The sequence below is a fragment of the Colletotrichum truncatum genome, assembly GCF_014235925.2.
Source record: "Colletotrichum truncatum strain CMES1059 chromosome Unknown Contig_0009, whole genome shotgun sequence".
NCBI lineage: Eukaryota > Fungi > Ascomycota > Sordariomycetes > Glomerellales > Glomerellaceae > Colletotrichum > Colletotrichum truncatum.
Genome location: NW_027222406.1, coordinates 3,070,485 through 3,093,511, shown reverse-complemented (window position 1 = coordinate 3,093,511; position 23,027 = coordinate 3,070,485). Strand labels below are relative to the sequence as shown.

Sequence of the window (23,027 nt, the reverse complement as noted above, 5' to 3'; positions counted from 1 at the left end):
CCGGGTCTATACATACACGATGGAGGCCCAATCATGTCCGCTCTGTTGTTAGCTTATTGCCATGGGCAAGCTGGGCTCGCTCTTGGTGGCAGCGCACAGTTTCGCATTTCAATAATACTTGCAGTTTACTCTTGACCCCTGCTCTTACGGTAGAGGTGATTCAGTTGAAGATGTTGGGCCTGGGACATGCGTACTTTCAACATGAAGGCCTTTAACCCTACCTCAGTATGCTGCTTGCACCCATGTTCTAATCTTGCACAAGTCTGGTGACATGGTGAAACGAAGGCCTGGAAAGAGTCTTCTGCACTCCACTAGACCTCAGAACGATTATAGAAAGGGATTCATTCATTATACCCAGAGTTAGATTCGGGGTCATTCTGCCGAGTAAATAGTCATTTGGTTGGCTCACAAAGTACATCTACGACTGAATACACCAACTATTTGGGCATAAACCTACACTAAGTCATTGTCAAAATCTAACCATTCGTGAACAATCTGGCGCAACCAAACCGAATAGATAAAGAGGGAGAGAAACTCATTAGTATACCTAACGCTCAGAACTCTGGCACCTCTACAAATCCATCGTCCTCCTCCAAGTGCTCCTCAGCATCCAGATCCTCAATACTCGCCAATGCTGCAGTGTCATGCTTGGTTGCGAACTCCTGTATCCCCTTGAGTGATTCTTTAGTCCAGGTGGGACAGATCTTCTTCAATGCCTCCTGGAACAAAGTCCAAGTTAGCAGCCTCTTACCCTGGTCCTCCTCACCATCCTCTACAAATGTGGTACACAAGCCAGCCGCTTGGACGCACAAGTTGACTATATCCGAGCCCGAGAACCGAGGTGTTGCTCTCGCGAGGAGATCGGAGTTGAGCCCAGGCTGGAGGATCTCGTCCCGGAGGGCGATGTCAAATATCTTTTCTCTCACAGCCGCGGATGGGAGCCCCAGGTGGATGCGGTTGGGGGCGTGGCGGAGAACCGCCGCGTCCAGATCACCGGGCGAGTGCGTGGAAAACAACACGAGCGGCGCCTTCTTGGACCCGGACAGTCCGTTCATTTCAGACAGCAGCTGGGATGCCAACGACTTTATCTGGTAGGGCGTGCCGGCGCGTCGCGACCCCAAGAGCAGTTCGACTTCGTCAAGCATGATGATGCTCGGCGCCAACATCTTTCCCAGATTGAAGAGGGCGCGGATGGGCTTGGATGGATCGCTAACAGGCATAGCGGGGCTTCTGATGTCCGCCGGGGTGAGGTAGATGACGGTTGAGCCGGACTCCCGTGCCAATACGCGCCCCAGTAGCGTTTTCCCCGTTCCAGGGGGTCCGTAGAGTAACGCGGCTCCGATGTGATTGCGTCGCAGAATGCCGTAGGACGGTGCGGAGTTGTTGGGATCGACGTGTTGGCGTACAAGGTCCCTGATGGTCCTTTCGGCTTCTGGATGGATGGCGATGTCGGCCCAGCTTGCTTCGGTTTTCGGGGGGGAAACCAGGAGATGTAGGAATTGCCGCTCCCAGTAGTGTTTGCAGGAGAAATCCTGCGGTCCGGAAGTGATTTCACGGAGGACTCTCTGGGTGGCTAGAGGGAAGTCTTTCCATTTATCCTCTCCATTGGCAACTTCCGGGGATTCTATATCGTTACGAGGGTCCAACTGAAATTTTGGGAAAGGCGGGAGAGGCATGTGAGGTCTTGGATGAGGGTTACCGCCTAGCGGCCGAACAGGGGCTCCAGGCGGTCGACCGGGGAGGGGATGACGAGGCTGAGGCGGGAGTGTGGCTTTGAGATCGTCCCAGGCTTGCAAAGCCTTGTCCCCGACGCCGAGGCACAGCACGGCCTTCTTTATCGTGTCATCGACGAAGGAATGCCCAATCATTCGTAGTACTGCTTCGACATGGAAATCACTGATGGAGACTTGAGAGAGTAATTCAGCCGAGGGTGAGCCTTCCAGAAATTCCCAATCTGTCGATGGGGATAACAGAATGGGACTCGGATGCGGCTGGATTTTGCGACGAATTGCTCTTTTAAGAGCGGTAATGTTGCGGGACTTCAATTCATTCTTGCCGTCCTGTTTGATCAGGGCAACTTGCGAGGCTGAGCGTACGGGTACAACTGACATAGGACATTTAAAAACTGAGGCGAAAACTATGGCCGGGCGAGAGGCGAATCGGCTAAACAAATATGTTGGATTGTCATCGGGACGTGTCTCTGTGGAGACGATTACCAGGACATTCTCCCCGTCGGAGAAGCTGTCGATGGTCGACTGCAGTTCGAGCAGAAGCAGGTCGGTAAGATGGACGTTGTCGATAAACATGTGAACAATCAGAGAAGACGGGCGTGAAGCAAGCCATTGAACTTTCTCTAACTTATGAAGGAGTCTGGCGAAGGGCGGCAGTTGCTAGGTGCGGTTGTTGTAAGCAGCTTACAATCTTCGTGAAAGAGCCGAAGCATAAACATACCGCTTGATCCACGGCCTCTGGATCTTCCTCATCTTCGTCCGAGATGAAGCCATCACATGGTGCTGGTTCCTGCGTAGGCTCCTGCGCAAAAGTAGGATCTATTCGCACGACTCCTGGTGGCAGCCGCCGCCTACGGAACAGGACTTCCAAGTAGTCACATCTTTCGTAAGTTGTGGTGACCGACGTCAGGCACGGGCGGCATCAACTAGGAACAAAACGGCTTGTATTCTCTAAGTGAGCGAGCGGAGCGAAGGACGCTTAAGAATACGGTCGCTGGAGCGAGGTCACGTGACCTCGCGGCCGAGACGCGGCAGAGTGGGTCCGGAGGCCCGGAGCCAGCACGACACACCCCCCCAGACGGCGCGTAGTCGTCTGGAAAACCGCGCCTCGAGGCCATATCGCTACTATCGCCTAGATACAAGATTATGAGGCTATTCAGAGCCTCTTGTGAATATATATATAACAAAAGAGAGGTGTTGTTGTATTCGCCTCGGTCTTTGTGCTCGAAGTGATGTGAATATGGCGAAATTCGCCCTTGCGCGCCGCCTGGCGCAATAATCGCACTTTCCTTTATTCAACCGTCGTACTTGCCTCTTATTATTGCCAGTTGAATTTTCTGAAAATCCTGCCTTCTGATTGGCCCACAACGTGGGTTGCCCATCAGTTATTATTTCCTCTGCCCGTTGACTCTTCTGCAGCGGTTCCGGCCGTGGCCGAAGCGGCTGGTCTCCGTGCTGCCATTGACAGCCTTGTTGGAGGACACTTGCCGGCGGCTGTTCTCCCCGCGTACAACGTCCTGATGGACACGTACGCGGCCTCCCTCCGAGGTCGTTAAAAGAGCCCGCCCTACGGGGCGTAAGTACGCTTGCTTTTGCTCCTTTGGGAGCGTATCATGCTTCCTGGCCAGGGGCCAAGTCAAAATTTAACTTTCGGCCTCCGGGCCAGCATTGCTCGCGCGCACCTGTTTCTCTTCGCTTCTTGTGACTTGTGCCCGAATGTCTTGTAGGTTTAGAAGTGCCCTGAAGTGTTCGAACTTCGCTCGGGAGAGTGCTTTTGTGAGACCGTCTGCTGGCATCTCGTCGGTAGGCATATATACCACGTCGAACGTCTTCTTGGCATACTCTTGGCGTAGCCACATGTTCTGTATATCAACGTGGCGAAGGCGCGTTGAGATGCGTTCCTTGTCGCCTACTACCAGGCGAATCGTTTGGCGATTGTCACAATGGATCTTCCATACGTCTCCGAGGTCTAGTTCAATATCCCGAAATAAGCGTTTGAGAGCGATGGTCTCCTTAGCAGTGTTTTCGAGGCTAAGGAGTTCCGCTTCTGTAGTAGAAGTGGTAACGGTATTCTGTCTCGCGGCTTTCCACTGAATGGGACCGCCGAACAGTGAGATGATGTACCCTTGAGATGAACGCCGCGTCTCTTCGTCGTCTGCGAACGAGGCGTCGCCCGCAATTAGGAGAACTTGGGCACCTGCACCCCCCGAGCTACCGAAGCAGAGCGAAAGGTAGCGAGTGTGATAAAGATATCTAATGACTTGGTTCGCGGCCTTCTGATGTTCGAGAGACGGGTTCGTTAGGAACCTCGAGAGTGTAGCGCAAGCGAAGGCGACGTCGGGGCGAATCATGATCGCAGTGTACAGAATTGAGCCGACCTTCTCTTGGTATTGCTTTACCTGGTCAGGGGTCGCTTCAGCGGTGTTCTTCTGGAGCGGGACGAATGGCAATGGTGTATGCGGCACGATCGAGTCGATAAGGTTGAATTTCTTCGCTACGCGTTCGATATATTGGTCGTGTGCGAGGTTAATTGTTCGCTTCTCACGGTCACGTATCACGCGAATGCCTAGATACCACTCGACAGGGCCTTGGTCCTTGAGTTCATACTCGGCTTTCACCCCGTTTATAACGTTTTGAGCAGCTTCGCGGTGGTCCCTATGGTATAAGACGAGGATATCGTCTACGTAGAAGAGTACCATCACTTTCTTGTCGTTTGAAGTGAAGAGACAGGGGTCTTCGCTTGCAGGCTTGAGTCCCAGGCGCCGCAGCGTTGATGAGAACTCCTTATACCAAAGGAGGGGAGCGTCTCGTAGCCCGTATAAGGCACGGCGGAGCTCGACGTACTTCCCGTTCTGTTTGAAGCCGTCTGGTAGGTAGCAGACGACAGGCGGGTCGTTCGGTCCTCTTGTTGCGTTTAGAAACGCATTGACTACGTCGAATTGGTCTACTTCAAGGTCGAATTCCGCCGCGAGCGCCATCGCTACTCTAAACGTCCTTGCTGCGAGGGTCGCTGCGTAGGTCTGTTCGAGAGGATGCTTCGCCTGGAGGTCGCCGCGGACGCAAATTCGTGCCTTGCAGCGGTCGAGGTAGCCGTCTTGATCAAGCTTGTAAGTGAACACCCACTTTAGAGGAATAGGTTTCGTAGACGCTTCGTGTTCGTCAATGATTTTCCAAGCGTCCATCTCCTCTAATTTACTTATCTCGGCTTGGGCCGCTTCGTAAAACAGGTTTCGGAGGTGGGTCGGCATTTTTTCAACACTTTTCCACGTTCGTGGGGGCTTTATAAGCTCATCTGTGTGTATTTTCACTCGCTGTGGAGTGACCGCTCTGGAGTGCTTCGCTTGGTGTATTGACGCGAAGACGAAGCAATGGAGCGTATAGTGGGCTTGGTTCGCTTCCTCCACAGCCTTCTGCTGATCAGGCATATAGGTATGGAAGAAAGTTTCCCAATTACGTTCCGTTTGTAGGAATGCGAAGTGTTGGGCGAAGCGAGGTGATCGTCTCGGTTTGCCCTGTTGTTGGCCGTAGTCCTTGCGGTTGTACACCCGCTTGGTCTTTATCTCGGGTTCGCGCCCGTTCCCATTATCCGAGTGTGGCCGCACCGGGTGAGTTGGGGAGTCACCCCCGAGATCATTACTCGAGTCGGCCTCCACGGCCGGTTCTCGTGGAGGTTCGTTGTTGGTCTTGACGTATATCACGTCTTCGACCGCCTCAGAGAGGGCTTCGTGCCCCGGGTCGGGAACGCCGGCGTCCATCGCTTCGGAGCTTTGTTGGCCGGTCGTTTGCCCGTCCGTCCCCTCCGGCGCTGCGGCCGGCTCAGGGGTCGGTTCCGGGGTGAGCAGGCCCTCTTCGCGTCGGCTGTTAACCGCGGAGCGTTTTACCGTTGTCTCTTCTGAGATTACGGTCGACGGCGCGAAGGCAGGTGGCAGGGGCTGCTCTTCAAGTGAAAATACGAGTTCGCTTGGTTTTGCGAGTCCGAGGAATTGGAGTCCTGGGTTCGCCGTAGCCGGAGGTTCCGAGATCTCCGTGGAGACTGTCTCGGCCACCTCCGCTTGTAAACTAGCTTTTGCATCGTCCTTCGAGTAGAACTTCGTCTCGTCAAAGGTAACGTTTCGCGTGATAATCACTTGATCAAGCGAGGGTATCCAGACTCTGTATAGGTTGTGAGCGTCCATAACGTAGCCCACCAGATATCCAATATGTCCTCGCGGTTCCACCTTGAAGTTACGTCTGTTCCTATCCGCTTCGCGGTCCTTTTTCAGGGGATAAGCCCTACACCCATACGCGTACGTCCAGCCCCAGTGGGGGCGAAGGTCGCGGGCGAGGCTCGCGCTGTATTGTGGTTGCCACCAGCGAAAATACTGTCGGAACCAGCTCTCTTCGACTTGAATTGGTGAGAGCCAAGCTCTTCGCTTCCGTGGTGACATATTGTACAGGTAGGCGGCTGCCATGACTGCTTCCACCCAGAGAGTAGTTGGCAGGCCCGCTGCGCTGAGCATCTTTATCGCTCGGGTTATTAATTCCTGGCCCGCTCGTTCGCCTCCGCCATTGGGTTCCTTGGTGTAGGGGGGTGTCTCTTCGATTTCAATCCCGTTATGCTGGGCCCAAAGTTGATACTCAGTCATTCCGTTTATCGCAATTACCGCGCGTTCTACGTCTTGTCTCAGCTTGCACAGGGTGACGCCTCGTTGGCGAGCGACCCATCGTTCGAAGTGCCTGAGAGCGTCGAAGACGAAGGTGTGCGATTTACTTACGCGCGGAAACGCGAAAAGACGACCGGTATATTCGTCTTTGATCACTAAGAGCCAGCGGTTCTTGTCAAAGCTTGTCGGGTAGTCGAAGAGATCCCATGAGACCCTATAGTACGGTCGAATTGCTTTCCGTTCAGAGGTTCGCCTCGAAATTAACTGTTTCGCGTGCGCTGTCGCGCAGTATTCGCATTCCAGACGCGTGGGTCCTTTTATCTTTACTCCTCTCACGTTTGACACCATTCGTTCTAGTGCGTCTGGTGCGAGGTGACCCGAACGAAGGTGCCATAACCAGGCGTCATCATACCTATCAGGTGGTTTACGAAGCGAGAGTCGAGCGGGATCCTGTACTGCAAGCACCAAATGGTTCACGATTCCTGCGTTACTCGAGGTAATTCGCTTCTGAGCAATATACTGGGAACCGGTCTTATATTCGAAGAAAGTAATGTTCATCTTCCTAACAAGATGCTTGACTACCACGCTGTTTTTGTACGTTCCCTGGCGAAGTGTGTTATCCAATCCGGAGTACCAGATGCCTGTCTTTCGGAGGAGTGCTTCCGAAACGATGTTAACGTGAAAGTTCTCTACGTATCCAACGTTATGGAGCGTAAGGTCTGCTGTGAGGTCTCCATCAGGGCCATTTAGTGCTTTTGGCAAGATCCACGTTCCCTTTGCTAGGATTGGGTACGAAGCAGTTCCTGAGTCGACTCTCTCGTCGCCGATGCACGTTTTAATAGAAGACGATTCAAGCAAGTCAAGGTTGTTAACAAGGTGCGTAGCTCCGCAGTTGTCGAGAACCGTGCTTCGTGACAGAACATGGGGTCCCGTCAGTGGGGTTGCAAATACGCTTGGTTGGTCGTAGTCCGAGTCGAAGTCGTCCGAAATTTCCCGGAGAAGTTCACGGCTGATCGTTACTGCGTGGATATTTCTCTTCAGTGTCACCTCTGACTCATTCTCCTCTTGCTGCGATTTCGCTTTAGAGCCGGTATTTCCTGACGACCTATTGCGAGGCGGCGCTGGGTTTCGGAAGCTGGGAGGTTCCGTCGCCCAGATCCAGCCTTTCCGAGCTAATTCGGCTCGGAGATCATAGTTCTCGGACTGATTGATACGCTTTCGAATCTCCTTGCACTCGTCCCTCGATAGTTTGTCCTGGGAAGGCTTGATTCGCCCGGTAAGGGCGTACTCCACGCGGGTGCACTCCAGGGGGTTTGCGTTGTGGGGTTTGTTGCAGGGGCACGCTTCGGATTTGCCTTTTCCTTTCGAACCGCTTTTTCCATCTGAGATTGCTTCGCTCAGGCGACCGGCAAGGGTAGCGTACACACCGCTTGTTTTACCCCGATTTTTGTCGTATAGGGTGTCCTCATACAGCAAGTCCTCCAGCATATCCCTGTATTCACTTACAGTAGGGATGCGGTCCCCCTTGCGCTCCATTTTGACAATTTCAGTGAGCTCGGAGGTCGCCCAGGAGGGGGCAAAACGGTGTCCCACCGCTCGAAGAAAAGTTTTCGAAGCGAGCGTTCCCTGGCTTTCCGGTATTCTGAATCGAAGCGCGCGGAGCAGTACTCGATGGAAGTCTCTTAGCCAGGTCTGGGGGTTTACGCTTGTGTTGGCCTTTTCCAGGAGGAGAAGGTACTCTTCGCGAACTGTAGTTTGACTGCTTGATTCGCTTGGAGCGTAGCGTTTCCGAAGGTACTGAATAAGAGCACGGAGTGAACGTTGGTTGTTCGCTAGGATCTCCGATCTCGCAGCGTAGAGGATGTCCTTGTCGACCGTTTCCTTAACCTAACGCTGAATAGAGTCGAAGTCCCGCTCCCGACGAGTTTTGAGGACGTCGCGGCCTGATTTTGAAGCGAGGTAGTTCGTATATCTTTCAAAGATCCCGGGCGTGTTTTGCGTGAGAGTTGGTTGTGCTACAGGCTCCTGGAGTTCTTCCCCTGTATCGTCACTCGCTTCTGCCCTATGCTGGAGAATCGAATCGTAGGCTTTCCGCTTCCGATCATAGGTTCTACGCTGCTTTTCGTTCTGCTGCGTGATCCATGATTCGATCGAGAGTTCTTCATCGTCCTCTCTTGGGTCTGACGGAGACGTAGTGTCGTCTGGGTCTATGAGATCCCAGACGTCTGCTGCGTCGGCTTCGGCGTAGAGAGCGTCGTACCAAACGGGGAAGTCCCGGCGGCAGGTTAGCCTTGTCGTGCTCGTGAGAACAGATATCTGCGACGACATCTTCGTTGTAGAAGTTGCTGTTTGAAGCGAAATTTGTGAAGACCGTAAGGAGTTGATGGTGTTCCGCCACGAACCCTTCGTCTGGTTAACAGTAGAAAGGGGTGATGTGGTAAGCTGGGCTCATAACTGTGGTGACCGACGTCAGGCACGGGCGGCATCAACTAGGAACAAAACGGCTTGTATTCTCTAAGTGAGCGAGCGGAGCGAAGGACGCTTAAGAATACGGTCGCTGGAGCGAGGTCACGTGACCTCGCGGCCGAGACGCGGCAGAGTGGGTCCGGAGGCCCGGAGCCAGCACGACATAAGTGGTATCATCCGAATCGTCACTACACTCGCTGGAACCGTCACTGACATCGTCAGATGGTTCTTCAGGTCGAAAGTGATTTGCCAGGTCCTCGAGGTCATCCCGCGTAAGGGTTATCAGGTCACTTCCGGTGTTCTTTGCGAACTGCTTCACCACGGCTCTCAGAAACGAAGCCGTGCATTCGTCGGCTGCTGGTATGTGTGTTTGCAACCTGACGACACTCTGGGCAAATCGAACTCCGCTGTTGGGGGTTGAGTCGGGTCCTGCATCACCTTCTTCACCGGAGGCAGGCTTCAGAAGTCCATTAAACTGTTCGAACAAAATAGTTTCCATCTCATACATGGCGGCTGGGTTTGAACATTCGGATGCTCCATCGTTTTCTTGGGCTTCGTCGCTAGTACCCGATGGCATGTTGTCTCGAAGAAGCACGAAGTCCGGGTGGTCATCCCACTCGTCAGAGCAGGTTATGCAACGATCCAGGAGCCACGCCGGAAGTGAGTCTCGGGGCTGTGTTCTCATCAATTAGTATGACACAGGAGTGCAAGGTCTGGAAAGAAACTCACCAGAACTTCATCGTTTTCGTTTTCTGAAGCAGAAACTCCCGGAAAGTTATCAATTGTCTCCTGAAGCGAACGTAGGTCCAGAGGATTGTTATACCTCTTGTCCACCAGATGATCAGTAACAGCCGTGTCTTCGCTGTTGATATCAACCATGATGCCTTTGAGTGATCGAGATGGTGCTGTCAAAATTTCTTGGTGAAGAGAAAGGTGTCCTTGGGGACGAGGACATCTTATCTATTAAGGCGAGCATGATCATATCGTCGTTGATGGATAACGTGCGCTGTACGACATCAACATGTGTACAGTACTTTTACCCCGCGCGGCAGCCTGCTCTTACTTGCGTCAACCGTCTCGGGCGTGGTAAGTTACAATTGGATACTAAAATGTTGCACAAAGTTGGTTGGCTCTCGATCACAGCCAACCTTCATCGCGGTACATCACATGCGGCTCCCCATCCAAGGCATACTCTATCCGGATACTCTACCCGAAACAGGGCGTGTCTGCAAGGGCTTAAACAGGCTGCCACTGCATGAGTTGATGCAAACATTATGCTCCAATGAATCTTCATTCACATGCGACGTACTTTTCAGGCTGATACAGAACACGAAATCTTGACATTGAAAGCCAGCATGAAACTTGGATCCGCTCGGTTCGGAGCACATCGGGAGCGGGCCCGGGAAGTAAAGAGAGCGGAAGTGCAATAAGGTCCGGACCATTGACGGGCCGTATCGAAGGGAACAGTCTGGGGTCAATGCTGAGGCTACCTTGGCTACTAGGTAAGGTAGCTACACTTACTCAGTGGAATGGAGTTGCTTGCGTGGCTGGTGGAATACGAATCCCAAAATAACCTAGGTGCCCCAGTGGCGCCAATCTTCCAATCTCCTCCAGGGTTTGTTTTGCTCGTGAGATTGCGCTTATCCAAATCCACTTGGTGGCTTGTCCACTTGGAAACGCCCCTGGGTAATGTCCCAGACAGGTTTAGCGAGCACTGCCCCTATTTCTTTTTTCTGTGGGACTGTCGTAGATTCATTTGCAGCTGATCTGCCCAGCGCCTGGGCTTCGGTTGTTGGAACTTGGCGTACGTTTTCCAAGTCTCCAGGTGCCAGGAAGGCAGCCCGACATTAGGTGTGGTGGTGGTTTTAATTTTTTTTTTTTTTTATTATTCTCCGGGGGCCTGTTTTCCCTCCTGCGTCTCTGAAAAATCCACAGCCAACCAACCTTTCGTGGCACACTCTTTGTCACTAGGGTATCGATGCTTGCGCAATTGTTTATAGTTTCTTAATGTTTTGCCGACCCTGTCATTCGCTATTTGGAGTCGTGCAGTCTTCATTTATTCGTTAAACGTGCGAACAAATGATGGCGTTCTCGATATCGCCTTTGTTGGTCGCCATCTTGACCGTTTTTCATTTTGGACCTGTGGCGGCGGCGACTGGCGACATCAACCTCTGCGGCCAGTCAGATCACTGGAACTCTACAGAGGTCCCTTATTCATGTTTGCTTTTTTCCTGATCCCGTCTCATTATGAACGGAGGCTTGCTAACACTTACCACTTTTAGTCAACAACAATGCTTGGGGTAACGATAGCTCAGGTTACCAGTGCATGGCCGTGCATGATGGCGGTCGCAGCTTTGATGTCACCTACAAGTGGACAGGTGAAGCCTCTCTAGTTAAAGGCTTCCCGTATCTGAAGGCTCATCCCGCACGTCTGCCTGTGCAGCTGTGGAACGTCTCCAGACTCCAGTTTACTGCCAACTGGAGGACCTACGTCTCCGGCAAGGAGAACGCCAGCCCCGAGGAGCAGGCCAGGGCGTTCGATGAGATCAGCCTCCACTCCAACGTCGCTGTCGACATGTTCCTGTCCGACGACATCACTAACTCGACTGGCCTCAATGCCCCCTTTGAGATTATGATTTGGCCATGGTGGGTGCCCACGGTTAAGCCTCTGGGCTGGGCGGACTCTACGCCCGACAAGGATGTCGTTACCATTGACGGCACCCCGTTCTCTTTGTATCATGGCTGGAACGATGGCGGCCAGCACGTGTTTTCCTGGCTGTCTCGCAAGAACCTCACCAAGACGGACGCCGACTACAGCCCGCTGTTGAAGTACATCTGGAAGAAGGGTCTGCTCTCCGGAGCCCTCTACCTCGGTCAACTCGAGCTCGGCACCGAGATCAAGCATGCCGGGGCGGAGGTTCGCTTTGAGGTCAACAACTACAACTTGAGCATCGTTAGACAGGGCGACCCGGAAGATGTCGTGACGAAGACGACGTCCACGAGATTGTCCACGAGCTCTTCCGCATCGACATCGACGACGACGGCCGCCCTGACCACGGTCCCTTCCGAGATGTTGGTCTCCGCCACCACTACAAGCACCCCCACCAGTACCAATGCGGCATCTCCTACGGGATTGATGGATCTTATGCCATGGCCGTTGGCCCTTGCCGCTATAATATATAATCACTAGACGTAATGTTGGGTGGTAAAAAGTTAGACAGGATAGATTTATTTATTGTTATCAGCACTCGACTTGGTGAATGCCATATGTGAATTGATGATTAAATGTCCCAAGCCAGAACTACACCAACCTGGGAAATAGAATTGAGTTTTTATATTTCGTACGTATGCGTAACTACCTTTCGGTGAATGCAACAGAGCAAAAGGCGGTTTGATACAAAAGCGACGTAATTCCAACCTGAGAAATGCTCCTACAGCCGATACACATGCACATTCTACTCACTACCACTTTAGAGCCTCCGCTACTCAACACCATAACAACTAGCACATTCTATCATCCCTCAAGCCCTCATTACCCACCACCAACAAAATGAGCCAACCGAGAGATCGACGCAATGAAGGCGTCCATAAGTGCATGTGTCCTGCATGCGACTGCCGGAGTCTTGTCCAGAAGTACGGGCAGATATGTCAAGGCTGCATTGACGCGGGACACTACTTCGTTTAGTCATTCCAGTTGCGGGAGAACTATCCATCTGTAGAATAGTTCTAGTTTTGCATTTTACTCTAATGAAATAAGTCTAAATCTGTGTGTGGTTTCTTTGCTGGAAGTTGATAAGCAGCGAATCATAGACGTTGGAGAATCGGCTCTTTACACTGACTACATTCACTGGCACCAGGACGCTGTATGGGTCTTGGAGGACCAAAAACAAAGGTCATGGGATCTAATGAAAAATGACAATTGGCTCGCTCTGGAGTTTCTAACATATCTAATCGTCTAAGGAAATTTACAAAACACAGCTGACGCTCTATGAGTCTATGACTCTAAGTCTTCGTCCTCCGCTTTACACCTCGTTTCTGTTTCTTTCTTGTTTTATCATATCCCATATGGCCAACAACGCTCCCTACCCTTTATGTTCTATTTTCCATCATCATTATCGTCACCATCCCCCTCCTCATCAAAAGCACCGATTATGTCCAAATTAACACCACCCGTCTTGCAAGCTGCGATAGTTTCCTTCGGCACACCATTGTCGCCTTGAACAGCAACCACTCTCTTGAGCTTACTGTGAGTGACGCTGGCAACCTGAAGAGTGTACTCGAGCAGTTCGGTGACTTCTTCATCTGTGCCGAGCTCATTGAAGAATTCCAACTCTTCCAAGTTGGGCGGAAGACCAACAGAGTGCATTCGAGGCTTCTTGGATGACTTGCCAAAAAGCTGGTAGTCCCAGTTTAACCTCAATAATTTCACCGCTTCAAAGTCCCTCATTCTCACAGGCTTCCTGCCAGAGAGAGATGGGTGGTCAATGGTGATAGTCTCTAACGAATGTGCTTGTGAATTTAACGCCAAAATGTAGTCGCTGAAGTTGTCCGAGCTCTCTTCCAGTTCTGGACTTGGCTGTTCGAGTTGCGTCATGACAAAGTCTTTCAAACCCTCGGGAAATTCGAGAATATCCGAAAGAGCATCATCATTAATGTCGCACTCGATGAGATGCAGCTTATGAAGCGCCGTCTCGTGAGGTCGCTCAATGAGGTCAAAGCCACGGTAATCGAGTTTCGCCTTTTTAATGACAAGGGTCTCCAGTGTCGGATGCGCAAATATGTGAACATTCTCGCGTAGGTCCCAATAAGCATCGTCAGGACATTGGTAAAATAACGTGCAGTGCTTCAGACAGGCCAAATCGAAGGGGCCGTTGAACAGCGCGCCGATTCCGTGAAGCAGCGTGACGGGGACGGACACCTCGAGGGTTGCGAGGTTGCTCATGGTGCTAATGGTTCGACTTAGAGCTTCAAAGCGGGTCGGTGGGTGGTGTGAGCCATGAATGGGCCCATCGAGCCTCAGATGCGAAAGTTCGTGAGAAGGATACTCAAGGCTGACATCCTGAATGGCAGAGCCGCGGCGCATGCGACGACTCAACGACTCCGAGAAGACGAGGTGTTGCTCTGGATCGTCGAAACGGACTTGACGATAAAGAATAGCGTCGGCGAGCTCGTGCCAGGCCCTATTCACACGGCTCACAGCGCAGAGGTCGCTGCGTGAGGTTCGGCCTACAGCCTCGAATATCTGAAGGAGCAGCTCATCGGGAAGAAGAGCGATCTGCCTGGAAACTGATGTGGTGATGACAAGAGTGCGGGATTGCGCTCGTGAAGTCGATGATTGAGCGTTTGTAGATGATCCGGCCTGCGGGTCGGCGTGTCCGCCAGTCGTGGAATCGCGCGACATCCTGGTCCCACGATGAGTTGTAGAGTGGGAGAAGTGGATCCAAAAAGTGAGGTTGGATGTCGCTGATAAGTCTTGGACAGATAGCCCGATAACGTGATTAAGTAAGCTTTTGTTGCCGCAAGCGGTGAAGAGTGTCATCTGAGAACGGGGGTTGAAGGAGCTTATGCCGCCACCAGCTTATCGATAAGCTGAAGATATCGATAAGGTTACATTGATTGTCATGTTTGCAACCGTGAGGGTATCCGTGCCTTATGAGGTATGGCTTGGGCTCACTGGAGGTGTCTCCTATTAACACATAATAAGCGCTTACATCCATGTATACCAAGCTAATTTCAGGCACTGACGTGACAGGTACACAAAGTATTTGACCCATCAAGTCCCTAGATGACAACCCAACTCCTGTGATCATCGACGTCAGATAGATCGTAATGGTAAACATCTCATTTAGGACATCTGAACCAGTTTTGCATATTTAATTCAAAGGTTGGGTTGCATTCCCGTCTTGCCCTTGCATGGCGCCAGAAAGCGATCCAACCGCGGGGTGCATAGAAAAACAGCAGTACTTACCAGCAGCAAGCTGGAGTAGCCAATCAAATCAAGATGAAATCGAGAAGCAACAGCTCGGTCATCTATTCGTCTCCCGTCCAACGGTAAATGTGTTCTATCTAACTAGTGGGTGCGAATATTGAGTAGTACCACAATAGCTGCAAGATAACAACTTGCAGACACAAAATAAGGAATACCCAAAGCTGCACCTCCCAAAGCAATCCCCTTAACCCAAAGTACCATCATCAAAGGTGCACCGAGAAGCGACCCAGACGTCTTGACCATCATAACGATGGAAAATATATGAGACTCTGGGTCTGCCGAGCCTGTTTGATCATCGTTTCGCTTCGGGGCAATAAATGGCGATTTCAACAGGGACAGAGTGAAGATCGGGAGCGCGGAGCCAAGGGCGTAAAGAAACAGCGAGGGGACCAACATCCAGATCTGTGTAGCAAGAGCTATCGCCAGAGCTCCTAAAATAGAGACGACGAGGCAAACTTTTGCGTAATGCATGTTCATCTGGTGGCTGGCGAGCTCGGATGGAACATGACGAGATGTGGCTCCTCGCGAACGCAGTAGCGCGGGGATAATGACTGTGAGAAGCGTGAAATTGACCACGGCTTTCGCTGAAAGAAGATAACCCGTGGAAGCGAATGTCCAGTGGTAGCGTTTGGAGATATACTGAACCAAGAGTTTGGTATCCGAGCTTGCAAGAGAGGTCAATACAAAGCTGATGAGTAAGAGGGTCATATTGCGGGGGTGGCTTGCGATAATATCTCGCAATGTACCGAAACGCTGGACGATGGACCTAAAAAGCGAAGGACTAGAGTCTTGTGCTTTCAGAATCGGAGAAGAGAGTAGTGGCCGTGATTGCTCATCCCTGTTGATCGCCCGAGGAGAAGAAGCCTGTGTACTGGCCGAGCTCTCTAGCATTGAGATTGTAGGAAAGGCCAAAAGAAGCAAGCATATGCCGATCCAGAAGGGCAGCCATAAGAGCAAGCTCATAGTGGCTGACGCAAGTGCTGGTCCAAGCAGTGCGATAACATAAGAGACGGAACTCATCCATCCAAAGTAGGTGGCCCTTTACCACCAAGTCAGAAGCTGCGCGACCAGGCCGAAAGAGGATTTGACTAACCTTTGGACATGATCATCAGTCATGTTAGAAGCGATCGCATACGTAATAGAGTTGAAGACGCAATCTCCACCCAGTACGGACAAAAACGAAGATGCAACAAAGGCTTTGGTCGGCAATATCTGTTCGAAATAACCAACAATCACGGCCCATGCTGGCATCACGATACGCGGTATCAGATTGAGGCAGAGGACGGTGCGACGTCCATATCGTTCTGCAAGGAAACCTAGAGGGATTGTGACAGCGAAATCTATTCATGTTGTTAGCCCAGATCTAAAGTAATCGTGTTAAACGAGTCAAAACCAACCTCCAACAATCCATGCCGTTTCCATAGTCCCCTGAATCCAGGCTAGGCGCTGCTGTACCCCATCGACCTTGCAAAGACTCTCATCTACGTTTCCATGCCCGTCAATCACTGAGGGATCCGTGGACAAGTAGTGCTCACGACAGAGACGTCGTTCAACCACCCTGTTCAATGGAAGCTGATACAGGCTTGCAGCCAGGTTCACGAGCAGCATCATGGCAAGCAGGGCGCCGATGCCTGCTTTCCGCGACCTGCGCAGAGGCTCTGGGTTAGCGCGATCATCATGAGCATCGCTCAGGCCATGGGAGCCCACGGCGCTCGACATTGTTCTTCGATTGCTGCACGAGTATGTCTCAGGTGCTGAGCGATCGACGTTGCTCTGGAGCGGGGATTATCGGGTTGTTCATCTTGTCTGCTGACTAAGCCTCGATATAGGTCCCGTACTGGCCTTCTGATAAGAAGGAGGGAAACAGAAACCTAACAGGTTGGATGAACTATGCCTCTGTTTATGTCATTAAAAGAAGAATTGCAACTGTTCTTTAGTTTAATTACCTTGAAATTGCGGGGCTTTGGCTTTTGCTAACCTTCAGATAAAGCAACCGACAGAGATGGCGGCCAACGTCAAGCCGTTCGCATCAACCCTAACACTTCAGCAGACATAATCATTGACACACTGGTTAAAAGGAAGGGTGACCCAGCAAAGAGGTCAAAAATTTTATTGCGAACCGTCTATCATGTCTAATCACCAGTACAGAAATTCATTACCCTGTTCTCATTCTTTGTCTTCTTGAATGTCGGGTAGATGGTTGGAATGCCTTCCCCTAAAAGCAGAACCTCTACGTGGAGTGTGATTTGATGTCGATGGCTGTCCCGTTAGCTGATTTTGGCCTGAAGACTGCCCATTAGAAGATGGCATTTGTGGTATAGGAGCCCCATTGAAAAATCTCGAAGGGGGTTCCTCTGCTACCACCCATACCGGTCGATTCTGTGATGGTTCATTTGCGTCTCCGATAGCTCCGTAAGGGTGGCGGGACCGCGCAAGTTGTCTTCCTATTCCTCGCGAAAGAGGTAGAAATACCTCACCCTGCCTAAGGTGCTCAAGGCGAACAATGCGACCACTGTGGCCGAAGGGATTACTAAGTCGACCAACTACACGGAGTTCACCTGCCTCCCTAGTGCCTCCAATGAGTTGCTGGCTACCCAGTCCGCTTTCTTGTCGAGGTGTCAAAGACTCACCTAGAGTATTGCGGAAATTGGACAAGGAACGCCAGATTGCGCGGCGCCTCTCCTCGCTGTGTACTTCAATGGTTGCGTTCTCCCTCTGTGGCGGAGGTGGCTCTATCGCGATTGCAACCGCAGCACGAAACCCCGTCAAAGGATCCCTGTTTCTGCGCTGAGAATTTCGAGCTCTGGAATTGGAAAGTTCGGTTCTAGTTGCAGTGTTTAGCGGTCTAGTCGGAGGAAGGCGGACTTTGATGTTCCTGACAGGCTGAGGTCTCGGTCTCCTGTCAGCGGGGTAAAGGACATACGGAATAGCAACGCGGGTATCATCATAACGATCAACCTCGCTTGGAGGTTGTGGTTTCTCCTGCCTGCACTCATCACAAATTTCCCCAAGCTTTCTGTAGGGCTTCCATCCGCGCAAGTCGAATTCGCGGCAACGACCCTCGGGAGATGCGTGCGGGTCTCTGGAAACCTCGATCGGCTGCTCGAGCCACCAAGCATCACATCGAGCTTTGTCGTCCCAAGTACGTTGCGTTTCTACATGGGTAATGTGGCCTCTCTCGTTGGCTTGGAGGATCTCGTTGCTAATGTCTGACGTCTGCCGTCGTGGGCATCCTCGGTTTGGGCAAGGGCAAATGGTGTAATTGATAAATCCTTGACACATTGTGTGGTTTTGAACGTAGAAAATGGAAGATCAACTTTTTCAGAGGTTGGTGATGAAGTAAAGAAGCTTATAAGAACAGAGGAAGATTGAAATTGTTTTAGTAATTGTGTTGGCTGATAGAATTAACTGGCTTGATGCGACACCATTCCTCGACTATATACCTGCCTTCGGTAAGACCTAGAATCACTGAGATACAATGCCCTTGTGTCGAAACAACTTCGCTTTTGTTCAAGCCAGAAAGAACTCTGACGATAATGAGTATGCCTTCGTAGGTTGATCACGCATTGTCACAAGAATGGAACTGAGCCTTTGTCCTTCCAAAGACTAAGAGGACAACAGGATTCGATTGACGGCAAAACTTCAGAGTACAATGTTGAATAGCCATTGTCTTTTGGGTTAAGATGGAAGATTAATTCAAAGAAGCTGAAAGGGTGTTGAACGTCTTTTAACCGAACACCGAGAGTATGATGAAAGGAAAAAGGGTGTTTCTCTGGGGCAGTGTCAGCCGAGTGGGTGGACATCGAAGACTCTCAAAGACGATTATACCAGCTCACATGAAGAAGGGGTGCGACCAAGTATTTGCCTTTTTGCTCATAATTCAAAGGTTCCTGCTCACACAATGCATTGCGAGCGACTATTGCAATAGCTAGATTGATATGGCGTTTATGCTGCTTTCCTTTCAGTTTACCACACCCCGACAACATTTGCTACATGTCTTCTGAAGACATTTGTCGGCTCAGTGAGGTCCAAGTTAGGCTAGAAGTTTCCCATGCAACTTTACAAAAGAAGTATGTCACATGCGCGACGGAAACCAATGCTTCTTGTGTGTCATCGTCTACTTTACAAATAATTTGCATTGTCTACTTAATAATGACTTGTATCTTTCTCGAAAACAATCTGAAATTGGGTATCAATCGCTGTTTATCTTTACAAGTAATCAAACATTCCGGCCCTGATGTATTAAGGCTTTCCATCTAGAGGCATCTCACAGATGCCCCAGAACGCCGCATCCGGCGTCGCCTGGAATCAATAGCGCGACCGTCTCTCCCAACTGCCTCTTCTCCACCTACGACGATCATCTTGTTCCCGACGGCAACGATCGTACTCATCGCGCTTGGCGATTTCCTCGAGAAGCATCTCTTTCTGATCCCTTTCGCTGGCGAGCATGCCTTGGAGCATCTCCACCTTTTTAATAAGTTCATCGGTTCTTGTTGCTCTCTTGTGCTCTTCCACAAGCTTTCTCTCAAGGTCGGCAATTATGCGCAAAAGTCTTTCAACTTCGCGTCTTCGTCCCTCGTGTACCGAGTGGTTCTCGCGTTCCTTTCGGAGGTCCTCTTCGAGAATTTCGACCTTGCGCAGGAGGTCCGCGATTTGACGCTCGTACATGTCCGATGGGGGGCCTCTGTGCCTCTCATCCGTCAGCAGGCACTCCAACTCGTCAATTCGCCGCAGTAGTTCGCCTGCTTTGCGCTCCCAGTGCTCGACCCTATGCTGCTCCCGCTTCAGGTCAACCAGCAACCGTGCGTTTCGGTCCTCCAGATCTTTCCTCCAGATGCGGTTGTCCTCTTCCGAAATCCAAGTGCTCCTCAAGATGCGAACCTCTTCTTGGCTTTCGTTCAATCGCAGCACGCATATGTCGTAATCTCTAACCAACTTTTCGTGACGACTTTTCAGATCTTCGTGATGCTGTGCGTCGTGACCTCGTCCCCTCAATCTGTCCTCAAGGTGTTTGATCTTCTTGTGCAGTTCTCCTCTGGAGTGTTCAAAGCACAGTTTGTCGGATCCGATGTCGCAAAAGTTGAGGCACCCGTCTGTCTTGCAGCAGTGCTCCTCGCAGTAGCCCAGACGAAGCTTGGGCTTTTTGCGACATCCAGCAGTCTTGCACTCATGCTCTGCGCAGAAACTTCCTCCATCTAGATGAATCTTTTCGCAACTGCTCCATTGACAAGAGTGACGCCCACAGTACCTCCCGCTCTCGCATACTTCGCGACAGTCAGCCACGGTGCAGGTGTGCCGACGGCAGTATGGCCCGAAGCCGCCTCCGCCCTTCGTGACCACAATGGCCACAGCATAGCATCGAGAAACTTCGCAACCGTGATCGCGACAGAATATCTTGTCGATATCCTTCTCGTTGTCCCGGAAGTTGAGGCATCCCTCAAAGGTGCACTTGTGGAGATGGCAGTACCGAGAGTTGGGGAGACATAAAATGCTGCAGTTTTTGACGACACAGCGAATTTCGTGATAATCTGCCTGACGATTAGCTCACTGGGTAGAAGTAGCGTGCTTAGGTGTGGGTGTCTTACGCTTCTCGCAGTGGTCCCACAGTCCGTCCTTATGTCTAAATCGGTAGTGCTTGCAATCCTTGACCGGGCATTTCTGATGTAAGATGCAGCGAAAGTCGTGATGGACGTATTCCCGGCAGTTTTCCTCACGGCATATCCTTCCAGTGTGGTCGACGCAATAGTCTGAGTCTGCGACTCGCCTCTCAAAACAATTGACCGTCAAGCACCGATGGCTTTTGCAATAGCCGTAGTGATCATGCCTCTGCTTCCAACAATCATCAACCCTACATATGTCTGTCCACGGGACCAGTCAGCGTCATACCCTCGGATTTCGCAGCTAGTGGAACTTACGGCTTGGGCACATCCAAGGCAAGGGGACAGTGGGCGGACAATCCCCTCTGTTCACGCAGTCTTCCACCCCGCATTTTCGGTCTTTCAAATATGTCAGCTATATCTATGGATAGAAGCAGAGAATGAGGTACTTACGGATGGAGCAAAACCGATGGTGTGTGTCTTTTGGCTTCCTGCACATGGATTCGCCAAAGACGCAGTACTTGCAAGTGTCTACATGAAATTAGTCAGTTTTTGCTAGCAAGATGAATGTATAATTGACTTACGGTCTGCGCAGAACTCAGAGTAGAGCCTGATGTCACCTTCGCGGCGTATGTAGGCATGTTTCTTCGAGCAGCCATCCACATGGCAGCTCCTATCCCAGTCGCAACTAGACTCGCAATACGACGACATGTTGATAAGCCAGTGGGTGGGAGAGTGCAAGCAACCGTCGGTGGGCGCAAGCTGCCCAGAGAAAATCAAAATCGTTGAACCAGTCGTGTATGCAAGGCGGATGTGATGTATGTGGATGATGGTCTTATTGGCAGTTGATGTAGGCGAAGCTGCAGACAAAGTGCATGATATGTAAAGAACGAGAAGAAAGGGAAATGGGGGGTGGGGGAAGACTTGAATAAAGTCTTATGAATGGTGAGTGGTTCGAAAGAGGAAAAGTAAATGCATGAGCACGTTCAAGTCAAGGAGACAGACTGGCACAAGGACCCCGTGAGGTCAACGTGACAAGAGCTTCATCCCAACTTTTTTTCGAGGTGGTGTGGCTGAGCTTTATCCAGATCACCCCAGGCAGTCGGAAACGCTTGACCACGCGACCTGCTTCGCAAAAAAGTCATACAATTCTTTCCTCACCTTATCTCAAATTGAAAAACCCATATAAGAACTAGTCTTCCAATACTTTTAAAGTGAGGGATACTAGTTCCAGGGTCTTGGTCTCATCAATGAGAAACGGGATCTATAAAATTTTTACAATTCAAGAGGAAAAGTATCCCGCTTGCGCAAAGCCACTTTCGATCCCGTCTGCAACTTGAGCAAACGCTTCAGTTCAAATTACCCCTCCAACAAATCAAGAGTTGACAAGCATGCAACTCGAGCTGCTCTGGTTGTCTTACAGTGAATTCTAGTATCCACAAAATCAAGAACAAATTACCCATCAGCGAAGCAGTTGTACACAAATAGATCAAGACCAAGAAGAACAACGAAGAGCTAACCGATCGGTTCCTTGCGAACAGACGTCCGACAAGACGCAGCCGAAACGAGGCTAACTTGACAGCTGTTCGGAGTCGCCAAGCCATAAAGTCTAAATGCAGGGCGGATGTGCGATGCAGCCGGAGCAGCATAACGGGAGACCAGAGCTTGGGGGTCAAGGTGAAAGTCGAAAAAAAAAAGCAGTGTGTGGGAGACGGGAGTGAGCGCTTCGCCACACGTGGCCCCCCTGGTCCGGCCGGCTGATGGGGGGTTGAAGCTACCAAAAGGGTCTCAAACTATCACATGGCAGCGAATAATGTGGCATGCGCCCAGGAGACTAAGACAATGGCTTGGAACCAACAAAAGGCGAAGATGAATTACGTCAGCTCTTTTCCTGATGGTTCAATTTAACTTGGTGAAAATGGATTAAAGGTTCAAATCTATTCTTTTCTCTTCTGAGAACTAAGACGCTACTTTGCCACAAATTCATTTGCTAGTTGTAAAGTGGATATAATGTTGGTGACGATGATTCTGCCCATGAAGATGTCTTAGATAAGTCGCGACTGTATTGAAGGCCCAATAAGCCTTCTTTTCTTGCTATTTTGAGTGTTCTGACCAAAAAGCTCATTGTCTCATTATGAAAGTGCCTGTAATAAGAAGTAATACAGGCCAAAATGGTTCAGAATCTCTGCAGCGATATCCCTCCTGGCACTGCTCCTCGAAAGTCATGGTATAAATGGAAACAACGCGGTTGAAGTCGAACAAAGGACTGTGCATTGTAAAGGACATCTTTTAAAAAATAGTGAGCTCAATAAGGAAAGTCATGAGCAGTGCATCACTTGCGTGAGGGATTGAGCACCCTGGTCTTTGATGCCGAAATGTCAAAGCGCCAGTTCGTTTCCTTAGTTCCATGTCGAATCAACCACAACGGTTTTACATCTGCTTCATTTCGCCTCGTCTTTATTATGTCATAGTTGGCTAGAACGACTAGAGCGCATATTCCTAGCACTTAACAGGCTGTGTCGGCCGCCGGAACTTCTCCATAGAACCCTTAGCGTACAACAAAGCCCGATCTGACAAGTATCCAACGCCGACAGCTGACAGA

General features: G+C 50.9%; 8 protein-coding genes across 8 annotated transcripts; 1 reads left to right on the top strand and 7 right to left on the bottom strand.

Moving 5' to 3' along the window:
• Positions 1-554: 554 nt before the first annotated feature.
• CTRU02_213403 (mitochondrial aaa) lies at positions 555-2,306 on the bottom strand (the record flags this gene model as incomplete). The annotated part of the gene is made up of 1 exon (XM_070206045.1): positions 555-2,306. One exon carries the CDS (start codon positions 2,304-2,306, stop codon positions 555-557), a length of 1,752 nt encoding a protein of 583 aa, XP_070060438.1.
• Positions 2,307-8,260: 5,954 nt separating this feature from the next.
• On the bottom strand, positions 8,261-8,701 carry CTRU02_213401 (reverse transcriptase domain protein; the record flags this gene model as incomplete). The annotated part of the gene is made up of 1 exon (XM_036731636.2): positions 8,261-8,701. One exon carries the CDS (start codon positions 8,699-8,701, stop codon positions 8,261-8,263), a length of 441 nt encoding a protein of 146 aa, XP_036576635.2.
• Positions 8,702-8,915: 214 nt separating this feature from the next.
• Positions 8,916-9,718, bottom strand: CTRU02_213400 (mitochondrial aaa; the record flags this gene model as incomplete). Its single annotated transcript, XM_036731635.1, has 2 exons — positions 8,916-9,512; positions 9,569-9,718. The coding sequence occupies 2 exons, from the start codon at positions 9,716-9,718 to the stop codon at positions 8,916-8,918; spliced, it is 747 nt and encodes a 248-aa protein (XP_036576634.1).
• Positions 9,719-10,918: 1,200 nt separating this feature from the next.
• CTRU02_213399 (glycosyl transferase) lies at positions 10,919-12,029 on the top strand (the record flags this gene model as incomplete). Its single annotated transcript, XM_036731634.1, has 2 exons — positions 10,919-11,057; positions 11,122-12,029. The coding sequence occupies 2 exons, from the start codon at positions 10,919-10,921 to the stop codon at positions 12,027-12,029; spliced, it is 1,047 nt and encodes a 348-aa protein (XP_036576633.1).
• Positions 12,030-12,935: 906 nt separating this feature from the next.
• Positions 12,936-14,240, bottom strand: CTRU02_213398 (F-box domain-containing protein; the record flags this gene model as incomplete). Its single annotated transcript, XM_036731633.1, has 1 exon — positions 12,936-14,240. The coding sequence occupies one exon, from the start codon at positions 14,238-14,240 to the stop codon at positions 12,936-12,938; it is 1,305 nt and encodes a 434-aa protein (XP_036576632.1).
• Positions 14,241-14,909: 669 nt separating this feature from the next.
• CTRU02_213397 (major facilitator superfamily transporter) lies at positions 14,910-16,547 on the bottom strand (the record flags this gene model as incomplete). The annotated part of the gene is made up of 3 exons (XM_036731632.1): positions 14,910-15,867; positions 15,922-16,168; positions 16,226-16,547. The coding sequence occupies 3 exons, from the start codon at positions 16,545-16,547 to the stop codon at positions 14,910-14,912; spliced, it is 1,527 nt and encodes a 508-aa protein (XP_036576631.1).
• Positions 16,548-16,994: 447 nt separating this feature from the next.
• On the bottom strand, positions 16,995-18,110 carry CTRU02_213396 (uncharacterized protein; the record flags this gene model as incomplete). Its single annotated transcript, XM_070206044.1, has 1 exon — positions 16,995-18,110. The coding sequence occupies one exon, from the start codon at positions 18,108-18,110 to the stop codon at positions 16,995-16,997; it is 1,116 nt and encodes a 371-aa protein (XP_070060437.1).
• Positions 18,111-19,136: 1,026 nt separating this feature from the next.
• On the bottom strand, positions 19,137-21,136 carry CTRU02_213395 (uncharacterized protein; the record flags this gene model as incomplete). The annotated part of the gene is made up of 5 exons (XM_036731631.1): positions 19,137-20,356; positions 20,414-20,686; positions 20,744-20,824; positions 20,879-20,956; positions 21,010-21,136. The coding sequence occupies 5 exons, from the start codon at positions 21,134-21,136 to the stop codon at positions 19,137-19,139; spliced, it is 1,779 nt and encodes a 592-aa protein (XP_036576630.1).
• Positions 21,137-23,027: the final 1,891 nt, after the last annotated feature.